This window comes from Poecilia formosa, unplaced genomic scaffold, assembly GCF_000485575.1.
Source record: "Poecilia formosa unplaced genomic scaffold, Poecilia_formosa-5.1.2 Scaffold372, whole genome shotgun sequence".
In the NCBI taxonomy this organism is placed as follows: domain Eukaryota; kingdom Metazoa; phylum Chordata; class Actinopteri; order Cyprinodontiformes; family Poeciliidae; genus Poecilia; species Poecilia formosa.
Genome location: NW_006800311.1, coordinates 346,904 through 365,735, shown reverse-complemented (window position 1 = coordinate 365,735; position 18,832 = coordinate 346,904). Strand labels below are relative to the sequence as shown.

At 44.0% G+C, this 18,832-nt stretch overlaps 1 protein-coding gene across 1 annotated transcript in view; it reads right to left on the bottom strand.

Moving 5' to 3' along the window:
* The window catches only part of ebf1a (EBF transcription factor 1a), an 84,966-nt gene that overhangs the window by 38,470 nt on the left and 27,664 nt on the right, over positions 1–18,832 (bottom strand). The window contains exons 7-8 of the mRNA XM_007575208.2: positions 3,203–3,284; positions 1,768–1,909 (exon numbers count right to left, since the gene is read on the bottom strand). Coding sequence (XP_007575270.1) covers positions 1,768–1,909; positions 3,203–3,284 — 224 coding nt within the window. The remainder of the gene's footprint in view (positions 1–1,767; positions 1,910–3,202; positions 3,285–18,832) is intronic.

Here is an 18,832-nt window from a genome sequence, read left to right as displayed (position 1 = left end):
TGCTCCTCTATTTGCTTTCGGACCTTATCTGTCCATGCTGTGGACTCGGAGATTACTGAATGTGATTGAAGAAAAGATCGGCACTGAGAGGAGGGGAGAAAAAAAAATACATGTTTATATAATCTAAATCTCCTCTCCTTAACAGATATGCAGCTTGTCAGACATGTTGTAATTCTGCAAAGCGGCATAATCCACTTTAGACTAGGCTGACTTTTTTTTCCCTCCCTCACAGCCCTGCCTTTGCTCTTTGCCTGACTCCCTGTTTTGTTGATCCTCCCCAACAAGCTGGAGTGATATTTAGCCCCCTGATACGCCCGCAGAGATCAGCGTTCGCCGAGCAGCAATCTGTGGCCGTAATCACGGCCCTGAGATGCCTCCCCTTTCACAGCCGCTGATATTATGTGCGCTCGGTGTGCATGTGTGTGTGTGCACTTTCTTTTTACGTGTGTGTGTGTGTGTGTGTGTGGATTAACCAGATGGTGGAACGTGAATCCATGTGATAGGATTATACTTTGGGGTGTTCCTCGGTGCCATCTGTTCGACTCTATGGGCTGCTCATCTATTACTGCTTGAAATGGGCCCCAAAGTCACGGATCCGCCACACATATGCGGCACTGGGATCGCACTGCTTTGTATCTTTTCATCTCTTCTTTTTGATACACTCCTGCCTCTTCCTTTCATGGAAACTGCGAGCCGCCTTTTTCTACACCTCTCTGTTCTGTACTTTCGCTCCGTTTTGTCTTTCTTCAGACTCCCTCTCAACGGGAGGAACGGGGAAAAAGAAAAAAAGTCAGAGGTGAGGAAATTCCCAAACAAATCTCTCTTAACGGAGGCGACATCTGTTACGGTGGCGCGTTCCGCTTTCGGTGCGAGATCCGACGCCTCCAACATGTCTCGTCTTTGCGAACTGTTCTAATCGACTGTGAGACCGGGCAACGGAGGGGGGCCAAGTGGTCCACTTTGTCTCCGGAGGACAGTCATCAGAAAGACTTAACCGTGGCATTCAATCGTAACTCAATCTACTCCAGGCGGTCATTTAAATCCCTTCTTAGTTTTGTCGTCATTATCATCCCTTAGGTTGACTTTCCTCAAAGAAGAGAAAAAAATATGTTTCTCTTATTTAATGTCTGGGAAATCGAAATGAGAAAATAACTGGATTAGGGACTTGGGAATCAGTGCAGCCTCCTAAATCATACGCACATGTCATTATGAAGTATTAAAGGTTTGGGTTTGACTGTGAGTGCGTGCGTGTGTGTGTGTGTGTGTGTGTGTGTGTGTGNGTGCTGTTTTTTTTTTCTCTCTTTTTTTTGTTATGGGTGTGCTGGCTTGAAAACCTGAGGGATGGAGAGTGATGGAGGGCTAGAGGATAAAAGCAGGTCTCCAAGGAAATAAAGCCAGTGTTGGCTTTAAGCAGAACAGACCTCATAAGACACATAGTGCTTATGTGAGGCAGAGTAGAAGGCCCAGAGGCGCAGACCTGAGGGGAGCAGGCCACATGGGAGAGACAAGAGACTCTCGCGTGTTTCCACTCGCTCCTTAGCTCCAGTTAGAAGAGAGGAAAGTGAAATCCAGGAGGAAACAGGATGAAGATAAGAAAGAAAGCACATGTTTAAGGCATTGAGGAGATGAGAGGGGAGAAAGGGAAAGAGGGGGTTGAAAGTGGAGCTGGATTTTTTTTTAAAGGGGAGGAAGAGGATGAGAGAGGAGGAAAAGGAAAGAAAGAAGGGAAAGGCAAAAGAAGGAGTTTTTTTCTTTTATTTTAAATACCATGTTCCAGGTAGGACGGAGTTCCTTCCGAGGGGTCCAAACGTCGAGCCCGCCGACCGTGTTTGGAGTTGTTGTGCACAAACATGTTGTCAGACACGGCCAGGACGTGGCCCTCAACGCTCACCGTAGTAGACACAACCACCTGAGAGAAGGGAGGCCAAGGAAAACAAGACAACCGCTGAAAACTTTTGAAAGCAGCTCATTACAACTTCAACATTATCTATAGGATCAACTGCAGACTGCATGAAGATGTTTTTTTCCCCCTGAAATTTAGGTTTTTAAGCAAGTCAATAACCAAATAACCAGTTAATAACATGGAAAGGCTGAGACCACTTCGAGCTATCTGATGATGCTTTTACCCTTTCATGAGGGTTTCATGAGATGGGCAAACACAAACTCGTGGACTTGTAAAGCGGAAGGAAAATCAAACCCAGTTTTCAACATTTTTACAACAAAAGTTCTGAAAAGAGTGGCTAATGAACTTATAGTTACTTTGTGGTGCTAACTTTTGCTGCAATTAAGGCTGCATGTTTGTCACGTATGACAAGTTTTGACGTGGAGAGATTAGGGTTTGCCTGTTCTTATTTGCAAAATAGCTTAAAATCAGCCAAATTGGATTGAAAGACTTTGTGAGCATCAGTCTTCAAGTCTTACTTTAACTTTACACTTAGATTTAAACCTGGACTTATTGGCCTCTTTAACACATGAGGATGCTTTTGGATGCTGAACCCTATCAGGATTTACTCCAGTATCGTTCTGTATTTAGCTCCCTCCATCCGTCTGGAGGGAGCTAAACAGGACTTCTTTTGGCATTCATTTTAACAAACACTTTCTTCTTGCCACTCTTCCATAAAGGTGATGTTTTTGGAGTTATGGGAGTGCTTGCAAGCGTTTGTCCCGACTCGCATGTGTCATGGTCTTCATAACTATGTTCTTTCACAAATGCTCTCTAATGAATCCTCTGTGGCCATAAGAGTGCAGATGTATTTATAACAAAATTAAATAACAATAATGAAGGTCTTGTTTACTAATTCGTTGACTTTTAGCTGCAATTTGTGCTCTGGATTTCACATGGGGGGTATCCGGATAAACGGGGCTAAAATCATGCCAGATATTTAAAATTTCAAGTATTATTTGTCTTCCACTGTGCAATGATGTCCAAATCTGAACGATTCCACTAAAATGCACTAATGATTCTGATTGTGAAGGGCGGGAAAAAAAGAAGTGTAAACTTTCAAGGTGTATGAAAAATGAGTTCATCGTGGATTTTCAACTTTCCTCGGAAGGGACGCTTTGTACGCCTCGCTTGCAGCGTTCTGTTGGAGCATAGTGTTTTACGGTGTTCTACAACAGGACAATAATGCTTCTTGTGTCTGCCACACAGTCACTGTGAAGCCTGTTGCATCCTGAGTGAGTGCAGAAAGCGGTCGGTCACCTGAAAACGCCTCATGTCTCGAGGGTTCCCTGCGTTCTTCAGGCAGTTCTGGTTGCACTTCAGGAAGAACTTGAGGAAGAACCTGCACGCGCACGAGGAGAGAGACAGAGAGAGAGAGAGAGAGGGAAAGATCAGACGAGCCGTCAAAAGACTACCTGCGAGTCCTTAAAAGAGATGCCACTGATGAATGACAAAACACAGATAAAACTAGAGGCAGACGGGGCTCTCGCTCCATCTGACACTCCTCCGTCAGCTGCTGGTGACAAGCGCAGTTATTCCTCAGTAAAACCTTCGCAGAGGCAGTGACTTAGACGCAACCTTGTGTATCAAATCGCCGAGCGTCTGTCACGGCTCGCCGTAAACTCACCGGGGCAGATGTACCCCCCCGCCCTCCACACACACACACACACACCTCATCACCTCCACCGGTCCTCAGGCTTTGCACAGCCGTGTGACGGAGGTTGAGCTGTAGCTACTCTGCAGCACACAGTGTTGCCGCTCCTGCCTCTCTCAATCTCAGTGTGAGAGACCACATCAACAGCACCTGCCATGCATTATTAATAGGCTGAGATGGCAAGTATGGCTACCCACATCAATACTTAATGAGGGAGGGGAGGAGTACAGGGGAGAGTTGGGGTTGTAGATGGGGTGGAAGGGGAGGCGGGGTGTGAGGGAGGGCGGTCTGGTCTGGAAAGCAGAAAAAGAGGAGTGGGGGCAGAGGTGGGTGGGTGGGGGGCGTCTGACAATTTATTCCCTCGCCCCACCCCGAGGCTTGAGACCTGACAACTTCTTCTGTAAGTGAAACTGCAGTATTGTACATCTCCTCATTCAGCCTTCTGCGCTGGCTGTCTGGCTCATGACGAAAAAAAAAAAAAAAAGAAAATCAAATGAACCGCAAAAATAAACAGCGCTGTGTACAAATAAACAGGAACCCTAAAACAGGGGGAAGAAGGGGAAATAGAGGTGGGGCGGGGGGTATAAAACTACATTTCCCACCCCTTCCTCCCCCTTCCTCTTCCTCCTCCTTCTCCCCCCTTTGAGGTAGCTCAAAGAAGTGCTGACAGCTGAAACTGCTTACAATACAGATCTCCAGCAGCCAGAGAGAGAATCACTCCTTTGCTCAGCTTTTCTTTCATATGTCTTATTTTCTCCCCTCTGTTCATTTGTTATGGCTACGATTCTGCACTGGGCAGCGCGTTTGGAGCCAAGCTACTCGGATATAATCGAGCGCACACACACACACACACACACACACACACACACACACGCACACACAAACACACACACACACGCACACAACACACGCACGCACGCAGGCATGTCAGGAAAAACACAGCGCCCTGGACAATTGCTTCATCTAGTCTTAGGAAAAAAAGAAAGAAAAAAAAACTAACAAAAAAAGAAGAAGATAAATGGACGTAGCAGAGTTATGTCTCATTTCGAGAGGCCGGCCTACTGCTGTGTGCATTACAAGCATCTGATGTAACACAAGAACTCGCGGTTATTCCCCGACAAGTTTTAAATGCATGACAGCTGGCTGGTGGTGGATGCTCCTCCTTGACTGGAGAAGAAAAAGCCTGCTATGATCTCAATAACAAACTCTTTACTCTAATGCTTTATGTCCCCCCCCCTCTTTTTTTATTTCCTTTGGCTTCTTTTTTATTTTTTTTTATTTCTGTTGTGATTTATAATCGTACTTGCACAAGAGGCCATATCTGAATGAGACAGGGAAGGGTGGGTGTGTTAGGGGGAGAGGGAAAGAAATGGCGCAGAAAGTGAAAGGAGAAACCGATTGAAAGATAGACAGAAGGACGAAGCAGACAGTACGTGAAATCCGAAAGGAGAGACAGACCACCCTCCTGTATATTTTAGAAGCTGTGGGCCAATATCTCAATAATTCATGAAGTGGAGAGATGTTTTTTTTTTTTTTTTTTTTTTCCTCCAGCATGCTGTTAGACCCGGCGGACCGAGGGTCTCCCAACTTTCTTATCTCCTCAAGGTCAGAGAGCAGCCTAACAGACAGCTGTGGACCACATCCACTTGTCCGACATACTCCACCTTCCTCGCTGCACCTCCTGTTTAATTCATCGATTCCGCTTGTTTCCCTCAACGGCCCTCCTGCTCCTTTGCCCAGGCATCCATGATGGATGGAAAGATGGATAAGTGGAGGGAAGAGAGTTAGGGTCACTTGAGTCAGAGGTGATGGAATCAGAGGGTTAAATTTGGAAGAGGAGTTGGGATGAGACCCATGAGAGGATAAGTGTGAAGGAAACACACCAGGTCCGTCTGATAGTTTTGTCTTTTTAACATCCCCTTATGTGTGCATGCCCTAATGTTCTGGTATAAAAGATTGAGGTCGTGGTTAATCATTTCAGGTCGTATTTGCACAATTAATTTGACATTCAACGGAAAACAAATCAGAGAGAAAACATATTAAATCGCTACGTTAGCAAGGTCAGTTAAGTATTAAACAAATAATTAACTGATTTGTTTGATTTAATTTCAACATTAAGTCTTTGGCATCGCTACCTGAAAATACTTGTCCACGCTTTCCTGCCTTAAGAGAGAACATCACTTGTTCACAATCCTTTATCCACAGATTTTTTTGTCAGATTTAGTCCTGGACTTTGGATAGACCATCCATCTCCAAAAAAATAAAAAAAAATAAAAGAAAAAAAGAAAAAAAAGCGAACCCATTCTTTTGTTTATTTTGGATGAGCGGTTCAAATCAAATCACCGAAATCATGACTTTCACTTTTAACTTTACACTTCTGAGATCATCAGCGAGTGCTTCTGTGTGATGAAGTCGGGATAAAGGAGCAATGTGCGCTGATGCGTAACAGCAAAGAGATTACCATACGGATTTAAGGATAATCTGATTGACAGCTGACGAGTAAATATGTGCAGATAGCCGACAAAAGCCCGGGATTCTATCCGGTGCTCGGTTCAGTGCCCAGTAATTGTTGTATTTTTTGCTGCTTTTTGTTAATTAACTGAACAAGGCAAATGGGCAATCAGTTTCACAAAAGTCAATCAGAACCTCCCTGTGGTGCGAGAGTAGGAATCACCTGTTTACACAAAATGACTCGATTTCAGAGCCAGATGAGGAAGTGGTGATAACAAAAAGGCCCAGGTTTTGTTGTCACCAAATCCCCTATGAGCTTATGAGCAGCTAAATCACTGAGACATGTGACAGAGTGCTGAACGCTGTGCAAAGCCAATGTTTTTTTTTTCATTCTCATTTTGTCATTGCACTCACTCAATATGCTTAATTTGCTCTCCCTTGTGAAGGCCTCCATCCCACTTTACTTTTTTTTTGGCTCTGTCTCACCTTACCAACTCAAAAAATATTTTTTTTTTCTGAAGAAAAAACATCTGTAGAGTTTCATCCACTTGTATTCAGACAACTTTGATCTTATAGCTATAAAAAAAAATCTAGATTTTGCAATTGGTAGGTCCTTGGTGATTCTAGAGGAAGAAGTTCTTTTTGAATGAGACCCACACTGAAATTTATGGGCTTAATACCACTGCACATCATACCTGAACACGGTCTCTGTGGGGAGGTTTTTCTTCAGCAAAGACAGAGAAGCTGGTCAGAGTTGATGGAATGATTGACGGAGATCAAAACATGGCAAAAGATCGAAGGTTCAACCTACAACGGGGCAAAAAAACCCTCGGCGTAAAGACACAGAATTGATCAGATCAGAGCAAATTCATGACTCTGAAAGGCTCAATCAAAGTCTGCAGCAAAATCCAATCGAGCATTTAGAAAATCGATGTTTACAAGCACTCGTTATTGGGCAAAGACAGTGGAGACGTATTTGAAAAGAGCTGCAATGCAATGAAATGTAGATATTTTAATAACCATATATCGTTTTTGTTCTACTTCTCTATTATGTGCTACTTGTCTATCACATCAATTCCCAATAAAAATGCTCATTTTTATTGGGAAGTTGTAATATTTAAAAAAGGGGGAAAAGTTCAGTCTGTTTGAACACTTTCTCAAGCAGACAAAAATAGTTTCAAAAAACTTTCGCACAATTACAACCACATAAACACAGAATTTGGTTGATAAGTATCGAATAAAGAAAATCTTTTTTTTTTCCCCAACTCTTTTTTGTTCTTATTTTCTCCAGAATGTGTTTCCAAGTATTAAGGCTTAAAGTTTTTTTTTATTTTCACTTTGTTCTTTACACTGGCGTATTTCCTCATCCTTGCTTCAATTATTCCCACTTCTTCTTTGCATTTGAAAGTCTCGCTGCTTTCGAGCTGTTAAACCCGTGCAGGCAGATATTACTGGTGCAAATTGCTGCACCGGCTGGATTAAATGAAATAAAACCATTTCGCTCTCTCGTAATTACCCCTCAAATCCAGAAATGGCTGCGGAAGTGAATTTGTGTAAATAACTGCTTGGCCTCTTCTAGCCTCGTGGCGTAAATTTGCAACAGCGGGAAAAAAAAAAAAAAAATTATAAAAAAAAAAAGCAAACGCAGCCGGTCGCCGTGGTAATTTAATGATCTCACACTTTCATCATATCATAACCTGCATTATTTGTCACTTTGGAGCAATTAAACACAAAATCACCCCCCTGCCCATGCAAAACAAAACAAGGAAAGCAATTATAACACAACTTTTAAGTAATCCCCGTAGCATCTAAATAATATTACTGCAGTGATAAAGATCGTCTAAGCGATTAGCTAACAGCACGGAAGCCTCCGAGGGACAATTCTGTTATATTTTCTAATAATTTTCCTGCATTAGCCACAAATGAGGAAAGGAGTTGTTTTCCTTGTCAAATTCAACATGGATGACTTCAGAAAAACGGCTTTGAGTCGTTATTTATTTCCCACCCTCCTCCCTCGCTCTGTTAATTTTGTTCTGATGCGCTGTAAGAATAAAAAGAAGAAGAAGAAGAAGAAAAAACCCTGGCACAGTTGATGCTGTAACTCAGCCCTCTTTTCTCCTGCCATCCATTTCAGCTGTACAGATCATCTCCACGAGATACGCTCTGTGTCTGGCTCCTAATATGCTTCATGAGGTGTGTAATTCACTGTGCTCCGGAGGGGAGCCATTTGTCTCGAGGGTTAACTAAGTGACACAACAGCACTTCCCCGTGCCTGTTAGCACCGCGGGACATGTTGAACCGATCCAGGCAGGTAGAAGGAGAGACACTCCTGCACTTTGGCAATTAAGCATTAGGGTACATTAAGGGAAATATCTGTCAGCATGTGTAAAGTGACAGTATAGTGAAGTGTGACATTCTAGCAGAATGAAATCTCTTCCTCAAACTCTTGCTTTGAGTATTTTCTTTGCTTCTCCCCCCCCTCCCCACACCACCCAGCTCCCTCCCTGTGTTTCATTTCTCATTTTCTTGCTGTTCCGGGCTACTCTTTCTTTCGCTCTTTCCGCCATGCATCACTGACACTTCAACCAAGAGCCTGACTGGCTTGTTTTTGTGGTGACCTGTCTCCCAGCGAGAAGTATATGTTTAAGCATAGAAGCACACACTCGTGTCCTGCACACATATATACACACACACACACACACACACACACACATACACACACACCTACACACACACACACATACACGCACCTACACACACACCTACACACATATACACACACACACCTACACACACACACTAATTTAGGGAGATTTATGAGCGGGGCCTTGCACCAGGAGCCATGCAGGCTGACCCCAGGGGTGCAGTGGGGCACTGATAGGGGCCGGGGGCGGGGGGCCCTGGCTCCACAGTGGGGGGACATTAATAATCCAGAACCAGGTCTGTCTCTGGGTCTGGTCCTCAGCCTTGGACACCAGGCTGGAGCAAACTGCAGTGGCCCACTTTCGATATGAAAGCAGACAAATTTGGTGGTACCACTAAAAAGAAAAAAAAAGAAAAAAACACATTTTTCACAGAAGCGACATTATCTCACGCTGGAAAAAAAAATACAGAAACAGAAATCCAATGTCAAGAACAACATCTTCTATCATGTCTCCTCTTTTTCAGCACAGCCCACTTATTTTCTTCCATATAATTTATGGGAAAAGACTCAAATGGCCATGTTGGACAATTGATGCTGACAATGTTTGCGTAATTTTCTGGCTAGCAGACTTGAACTTAAATTTTTTCATAGCGATCATTCTGCCATTTGCAACAACTTTACTTTATTGCAAGAACAGCTTATTTCAATTCAAGGTTTTTTTTGTTTGTTTTTTTTACACATCTTCACCAACTCAACTAACCCTAACCCTATCCATATCTATAGACTGGAAAAGAAACATTCATTTGTATCTCACTTTAACAGATAGACACTGAGAAATGAATAAATATCTAACAACAGGGGGAAAAAATGGATGATCACAAACAGCAAAGTGTAAGGACAAAGTGAAACATGCTCACACACTTCACTTCATTCCTTTGGAGTGCTCCTCCTCAAAGTAGTGGTGGGCACCTCTATATTGCCCTCATGTCTATCTTAAGTGTCATGATTTATTCAAATAGAACATCTCAATGCGCTGAAAAATTCATTCCCGGCTCACTCCGCGCGCCGTCCCATCCTCCTCTTTATCTCCGTGATGTGTGTGCATGTCTTGTCAGCTGAATTTGTCCCCATCGTTAAATATTTCTCAGAACAAATGGACCCTGGAGGGAGGGAGATGGTGGGTCAAGGGTTGGGGGGTGGAATCCGCGGTGCATCTTCGGAGTTCGGGGAGAGAGGCCTTGCTTAGGGGAAGAGATTGTCCCCTCGCTCTCCCTGCTACTGGAGCTCCAGTCTCAGCTTGGGGACAGAAGTCCCAGAGACACTTAACCAATTGTGTTTCATCCATTTGATCCAAAAAGGATCATTCAAAATTCAGCCGAGACATCTTTGAGGGAAGCGCGGGAAGACCGGCGGCGAGATCTCGCCATCTTGAGAAGAGGAGACCTTCGTTTAGCAACTTGTAGCCTGAAAACGTGCCTACCTGTGCGGTGATTGGGCACCTCAGCAACATCGGTTGCAGGGGGGAAATGTGCAACTAAATAAACATCTGTGCATGTGTGTGTGTGTTTGTGTGTGTGTGCCTGTGTATCAAAGCCATGATGTATAAGAGCTTGTCTGGTGTGATGGACAGTCTTGGCAGGCGGTGCTGATTGAAACACTTCCTCTGTCGGGCCTAGCCCATTAATCTGATGGAGACGGAGACAAAGAGAGGGAAGGAGAGAGGCTCCAGGCCCCCAGACCACAGGAGTAATGAAGGGTCCTGGTCCCTCTCACCCCGGCTCTGTCCTGCCATGCTGCGACGCGGTGCTACCCCTGTCCAGCCCCAAACTCTGCCCTCATGGGAATGACCGGTGAATAATGGCCCTGTCACCAGCCAGGTAGACACCGCTGCACAGCCGAAGGGTGTGTGTGACCGCTGGTTGTGTTCCATCGCTGCGCAGTCTTTTACCCTAACCGCTCTCCTCTCTGCTTTATCTGAAGACTGATGCACTTTTATTGAATAGTGTTGATTTAAGCACATGTTAAGCTTAATGCATAATGCATCGACTATATATAGCTTGATAAAGAGCAGCGTGTCATGCCGAGACCAGCCCCATACATTGTGGGGATGAATGTGCCGCTTGCAAAAGTTCTTTCTTTTTGTTCCATTTAAGCACCACATTAAATCATAACTGTGACTGCGACTACGCGCCGGCTCAAGGTTATGTTTCTAAATGCAGCGGGATCAGAAATCAGAAACTTAATTGGTGTGCCATGTTTGTTCTTGGCTGAAAAGTTGCTCGCCACCAAAAGGGGTCTTGAGGGACAAATATGGAAGCAAAGAGGGGAGAAAAATGTGTGACAGAAAGCGCGCGTGTGTCAAGAGGAAGACGGATTCTGAAACGCAGGCGAATGGCTTCCTACAGCGTGTGTGTGTGTGTGGGTGTGCGTGTGTGTGTGTGTGTGTGGATACTTGCTCATGTGCATGTTTTGGCCCTGCGTCCCTCTGTGTTTATCAAACATATTACAGCTCCTTCTAGATTCCTCACCTGCACACCCCCAGCCTGCTACATATGGCCCACCAATCACAAAATAAGGAATCATGCATACATTAGCATAGCTAATGGCCTACTCTCTCCATTTAATATGCAAATTTCCTGAAACATTACTGAATGCCTTCTGTTCTAAATGAATAAATTTGAATCGCAATTAGAATAATCCTTTATAATTAATGAAAACTGTCAATTTTGGTTCATAAGTAATTTGATTAAAGTGGTGATGGGACACTTATGAAGTTCATCGCGCCGCGAGAAGCGGGGAGTGCACTCCTGGTGGATGCGCGCGAGCCGCAAGACGACCAGCAGCATGGCGGCGTTATTGATGACGATGATTAATAAAGCTTCTGAAAGTGGTTGTCACACAAACCAGACGTTCTTGTTTTTACTCCAATGCAACTTCGCTCTCTTACCGCTGTGGTAGAAACAACAAATCAATCACGCCTTTCTGTCGCCTGACAGACAGGAAAAAGTGAGGAAGTGATTGAAGAGGTTTCCCGGCCTCGTGGTGCTGTGTCAGTGGCCCGTCTGTCCGGCTGGAGACACTGATGGACTGTCAAAGTGGGGAGAAAGCTGCACTCGCACATGCCAGGTCATTACAAGGAGCTGAAACGCTGTTTTTCACCAGAACACAGGACTAGGAGGAGGCCTTTTGTTCTTTATCTTGTCAGAAGATTATAGATCACGCTTTTAAAAAGTCTGTTGAAAGGCTATAAGCAGTAATTATCTTACATGCAGCAGAAAACTCCTATCAGCCTAATTTAGTATTTATCTATCACTTAGTCTTAGAGGCTGGAGCTAGTCTGAGAGGGGCCAGGATCAAATGAACTTCTACTGTCTTGGGATGGATTCACCCCAGCCCTGCTTGGTCCGCTTTAATCAAACTTCAGTCTGTTTGTCTGGAAAGTCCCGTTCGTTTGGGGAGGTGCGGATGTGCAATCGAACTCTGGTACGGACCACAAAAAAATGGACTCTGGTCCGCCTGAAAACCCAGGTCTCGGTTCAGCTGAAGTGAACTGTGATGCAGTTTGAATGCATATGTGAATGACAAGCAGACTGGAGACCGCTCCAAAAGCAGGAAGTGAAATACTGCGGGGCATTCTGGGTTCTTCTGAGGTTTCCTTCAGTTGTTCTTGGTGCAGTGCCACCAGAGGCGAGGAGGTGAACAGGCTTTTCAATTGGTTTGGATTGTTTGCCATGTGTGAAAGTGAACTATACCAGCTGAAAATGTAACAATTGTTGGTCCCCAATCGAGTGTTGAGGACTATCAATTGTGAAAAGACCCTTAAAGCAACTTCAATTTCAAAAACACAGCATTTTATGCAAATGTCACTTTATAATCTTTGAGCTGAAACATTTGCTTTGGAAGGTTATTTGCACAGAAGTCGATCATTATTTACATGGGAAATGTAAGCAGGTGGTGCATCTGTATAAATAACCACCCAATGCAAAAGTGAGGACAGTTAAAGTTTGTAAAATGCCATTTGCGTTAAATGCTACAAATTTGCTCTAAGGCAGGAGAAGACTGTTTAGACTTGTAGGAAGCTTTAGTTGCTGGCACATAGAACTGTATTTATTGTAGTGAAGATGGAAGGAGAGCTATTTTCTGCTAGTAAGATATTAAACACTGGAAAAAGAGATGCAGGATGTTAGGAATACACAAACTAGTGTCATTGCTGTTCAATATTGCAATGATGACAATTGAGATTTTTCTTTTTTCTTCAAAATCTGCACCAGGTGAGATCATAAAAGGAAATCAAAATCGATCCGATGTACAATATATATTTGGGAACCAGAGTCTGAATGTGTGACACCTGAAATAGTTTAACACACCCAATATTGCCTCCAAACAGGATTGCATAAGCTGAAACTACAATGACCGTTCTATACGATGTGTGGCTATACATCTGTCAGTCAGAGAGGGCAGCCTGTGAATATAACTCTTCATGGACTCCCTTCCCTGCTTTCAGCTTTTCACTCACATCCTGCTCTCCTGCTATGAAAGCTTACAACAGTGTCACCTAAATTAGGGTCACTCAGCTGTGTGAAATTATTGCTTTGTGCAGTGCAGGTATGAATTTGCTCAGCAGCTCCATTGTGTGCATCTGAGAGTGTTTGCATGGCTTCAACCCAGTAATAATGGTCCACATAGTGTAGAGCCTTGCAGACTAATTAGCCAAATCACTGAGAAAATAGCAGGCTGCTAATTAATGGGTATTATGGCATTTCAGAAGTCACCATTCTAATTGGTTGGGGGCCGAGGGGGGGTCGGTTTCAATGCTGTAGCAAAACTAACTTGTTCCATCTGTTTTTTGGTCTGTCTACCTTTTAAACAGTTTTTATGTTTATGCAAGTGAAATAATTAGTCCACATACATAATTTTTTTTCACATACAGACAGCGTTGGCTTTCTGCACTTTAATGGCTTGGATATTTTAGCCTGAGGTCCCGCAAGTTTAACAGAAATAGTTTGCCTTTCGATACAGATGTCATATCACAGTGAATTTGTAAAAAGCGACTCAGAATGGTGAAAAGCTAGTTGGATAAACGGGTGTCCATGCTTCAGCTGATTTTAGGAATATGAATTAAATTTGCATTGGTTCGACTGCTTTTTTGTTTGTTTTTTATGTGGCTGTTTTCTCTTTCGAACAACATCTGTGTCTCTATGAGAAGTTAGGCTCATTGACGCTGCTGGCTGGGATTCACCATCGTTCTCTAAGTCCACCAACAGCGTTTAGATTTTGTGTCAGGCAGTCGTTGAAGATACGCTTCTTTATCTCTTACATTTTTCATACATTTTTGGAAAATATGCAGCTGATAAGGCAGATTGTTGTAAATGTAGTGTTACATTGCTACGCGTACGTCGCTCGGCTAAGAATACAGCCACAAACTTTACAACTGTCTCTGGTGAAAGTGTGGCTGAGTAAATATGTGCTGATATGGCGTTTTGTCGTCTCAGAGATTTCAGTTTGGGTTGGTTGAAATTGCTTTTACCTCTTTGATGGGCCGGAATAAATATGAGTTCCTGAAATTACTTCCAATTACCTCCTTCATTCAGCCAGAAGGCTAACTTTATTACACCTTTTTCACCATTAAAGACATAAATATATTAACAATTACACGAGAAAAGGGCATTCTGCTTAAATTGTTTTTGCAAGAACAGCTTCTCAGCTTATAGTTTAATTTTTTTTAATTGTCAAATGGGTTTTAAAATGATCTTTGAGGGCCAGACATGGAGTCTCCAACCCCTTTTGATGAGGTTTTGTTAGACAGGCGAACTGAGTAACACATTTTCACATTTGACCCATTACCTTTCATATTAGACTGATTAAATATCTTTATATTACTCTGAGAGGAACAAACCCCTGATGCAAGTGAATTGGTAAGTAATATAATCCGTCTGAATAATTCTCTTTCTTATTTCGCGTCCCCGTCCTGGCCCCTCCGACACACTCATACATGCATATCCCCCATAGACTCCTCTTAACCCTATCAGACGCCGAGACAATCAAAATAGATTTGCATTCAAATGCCACATGCTCGGTATCAAATATCAAATCAAGCTCGAGCCGCTGAGACAGACAGACAATTGCCTCCACCACACAGCCTCCAGAACGCCAAACCCCACCTCCTCCTCCTCCTCTTCTCTCCACCCAATGTCCAAGAGACTCCCCATTCTCTGCTCCGGACCAGCTCCATCGGGGGAGTGACAAGCGGCGGCTCGGGTGCTTGATTGACAGCCTGTTGATGCTTCTTTTACACACATAGACTCCACATCGGCCTTCCTCCTGCTGGTGCCCTGTTCAGGGGTGTCTGCGATCGCCTCGGGGCTAGTGCCCTGAAGGGCTGCTCACTACTATACATACAAATAACAGTGTGTCAGCCTTGTGAATGGGCCCATTTTGACTTTGTCCTTGTAAAGTCAGCCCCCCCACACCCCCTTGAAGCCGGGGCCGTATCTGCATCCTGCCTCGTCCCCTACTTTCCCTCTTCATTCTTGTTCTGGCAGACGCGTGATGAAACTTCCATTCGGGAAGGCGCAGGCACACACGGGAAAGGGAAACATGGCACATTTAAACGTGGTGTGCTAATGGGCGGCGCCTCGGAGGTGGAGGATATAAATACATCAACGAGAAGACAAGCCACGGAGATGGGTCCACACACATCATGACGGCCCAGGGCCCGGGGCCCGGGGCTTTAATCTCCCACACTCAGCCAGCACACCTGGTTAATGTTAAGAGGGCAGTTATAGTCAATTACATTCCCATATAATGCATAAACCTCGACCCCGCCAGTGCAGCTGGAGTAATTGAAAACAGGCGCAGAGTACACCGGGGTCCAGGCAAAACAAAAAAGTCAGCTTCCCACCCTTGACTTTGCCATTTACTATATGTGTGCTGTCTTCCCCATGTTATTATTCTAGAGTCTTGAGGGGGCATATGTAAGGGAGGGAGAGGGTGTGGTTGCCATTTAGATATAAGGAAGTGAAAGAGCAAACGAGGATATGGCATGTTATGAGGAAGACAAAAAGCTGTAGGACAGAGGGAGGAACGGTGAGAGGGGTTTTGTCTCTCAGGTGAGGTCCTGGGGCGGCGGTGGTGGCGTTCCATTTGGGACTGGGTGGGGGGGGAGTCTAAGAGGTGAGGAAAAGGGGGAGGGCGTGTGTGCGTGCGGGCGGCCGTTGTAAGTAAGGACTTTGAGACTGACAGGTGACATTACCCTGCGTCATGGCTGGAGGGACAGAGGGACAGAGGGCGCGATGGTTATCCAGGCAGAGAAATGTCACTGTCCAGACACGGCGCACACGCAAACAAGAGCTGCACGCACACCCATACGCATTACCACACGCACACAAAGATACAGGACAAAGGAGTCTGGAGTCTTTTAGAGGGAAAAAGGCTGGCTACAGTGGGCAGAGATGGAGAGATTACATCCTCCCCATTTAGATGCTAAATACAAAAGAAGAATCAAACTGAAGAAAAAAAAAAAAGCTGAGAGTCACTTACAAGTCAACAACTTTACATTTTCTTTCACATTGTCTCCAAGCTTTTGTTTTGTTCCTCTCCTTCCATTTCAATCCTTTCACTGCTGTTTTCATTAAAGTCATTCCTCATTTTCTTTCTTTTTTGCTTTTTTTTTTTTTTTTTTTTTTTTTTTTGTATTGAAGTTTCAAAGCCTGTAATTTTTTATGTTTGGCAAGGCTTATAAAATGTCCATATTGCAGCTCGTTTCGACCCCATTGATTTAGTGTTTGGTTAAATATTCACGACTGTGGATGCAATTAACATGCTGTTAATGAATAATTGATCGCATCTTAAGCGGCCATAAAACTCATGCATATTAATTATTGAAACAGGAAATATGAAAGAAAAGGAAGAAAACAACCTTGCTTGTTTTGCCTCAATCAACCTTCTTTCATTTCTTTTTTTTTTTTTTAAGTCAGGAAGGAATGGTGAGAGTGTTTGGGTTGGGCGAGTGAGACAGTGATGGGAATATGCAGATTTCTCCCATAAAAAAAAGAAAAAAAGATTTTTAACAACTCTTATACGCATTTAGGCTGCCGTTGAGTACATCCATTACATTTATACATACATCTCCTGGTGTGTATGATTGTGCGCTGCGTCGCTCAGTGCAGCGTTGTGTTGACAGCCTCAGTGTGACAGAGGTAGTAGCTGGCGGTTATGAGAGGCAAGTGTTTACCACGCGTGAACAGAACAAAAACACAAATCCGGCGAACATGGGGAGGCTTGTCAGCGAGACACTGGAGATCAGTCAGCCAACAATGAGCTTTCCCTCTCCGACTGTGTGTCTCTGTCAGCTTATGCTTATGGGCTGATGTTGCCCCCGGCGACTCCCCGGATTCTAGTGGGCGGAGAGCAATTGCCATAGAGAGGGACATGGGGGCGGGAATTATTGCTGTGGTGCACCTGTGGTCAGGTAAACAGTCAAATCCCCTTCGATGTGTGTGTGCGTGTGTGTTTATGCATGAGGGCGAGACACGTATATCGGTGCTTGTTTGCGAACAGTTTGGGGGTTAAATTCATTATCCGTACATCCTGCACTCCTAAACCACTCAAAAATGCCGTAACATGAAAAATACATCCCGGGAGCAGCCGCATACTCCAGGAAAACACCAATTTACATCATCGCTTGTTATTTATTTAGCACACAAAAAGCTCTAGAGATATATGTGTGTACGTGTGCGTGCGTTAATGCGTGGTACCTCCATCTCCATCTTCTAACTACTCCGCAATGTTGCTGCCTCGGAGCTAAAAAGTGACAAGCCGTCAATTGTGTTCCAGTATTAACCCCCTTCTCAATGACTGCGTGCTCGTCTTCGTCTCTGTGATGTCGGAGTGATCAAAGAAGCGGCACTTTGGTAAAAATAACCAAAGGCAACGAGATGGAGGACACCATGCTGCTCGTAGGCTGAAGAACGACGGCCAGCCTTTCAGCAAAAACAATGTCTGAGTTTTCTTTGTCGCTCTTTCTCAGTCTGTCTCGTTACTTTACTCTTTCCCCGTCTTCAATCGACAACATGCGGCACTGACTGCTGGGCATAAAGTTTTAGTTTGTGGTGTACGTACCCTACAGTACTTTGCTAAAGTGTTAACTTCAGCGCATTTCATTGGTATTTTATGCAAAAGGCCAAAACAAAGTAGAAGATAATGGTGAATTGGAAGGAAAATAGGACATAGTTTTGAAAGTTTGGAAAGTTTGGAACATCTTGAAGCAACTGACACGCTGTTGATGGTTTGTACGACCTCCTTTTGCTCCAATTACAGCAATTTTTTTTTTTGTGTGTGTAACAGCTTTCCACCTTCAAACAAACAAAAATTTTTGTCTATTTTTCTTTGCAAAATAACTTTTGGTTTTGCAGCAGATTTCTACATCCTCTAACACACAGTGATGCATTGGTCTTAACCATTCTGCTGACACTCTTACTATAAGTTTAGGGTCGTTGTGTTGCCGTAAGGTGAACTTCTATGCTGTTGTGAAGTCTTTTGACATTTCTGACAGTTTTTTTTCCAGATCAGAGCAGTATTTCGTGCCACTTATCTACCCTGTAAATACTTCTTGCCACAATTCTATAAAGGTTCGATTTGTTGAGACAGCATTACATCGCACATCGGTGGACTCTTTGACAAATGGGCGACTGGTTGGCCTGGACATCTTATTTAGGGGTATCAGAGTGTAGGGGGCCAGAATACAAACACACAACACACTTCTACTATAGAAATTTGTGTTGGTTCACCACATAAACCAACACAAATGCTGACACATTACGGTGACAAAATGCGAAGAAGCTCAACAGCTGTCAATACTTTTGCATGCCCCTTACCATTTTATGGCGCAAAAGAAGCGTGATTACATTTTTTTTATGTGAGGAGGACTGCATATAGTATTCATTCTGCCCATGCTATTTTAAGAGGAGGGCAGGGAAGCAGTGAGCGATGAAAGTGAAAAGGAGACCACCGGAGAGAAAGAGTGAGGACGGAGAGAAGCTCCGTGTCTCATCTTATCCTCCCAGGTTCACCAGGCGGTTTTTATTCCTCAAACTACAAACTGCGCATTCAGTCATCAGGACAGTGAAAAGTGAGAGTGGGG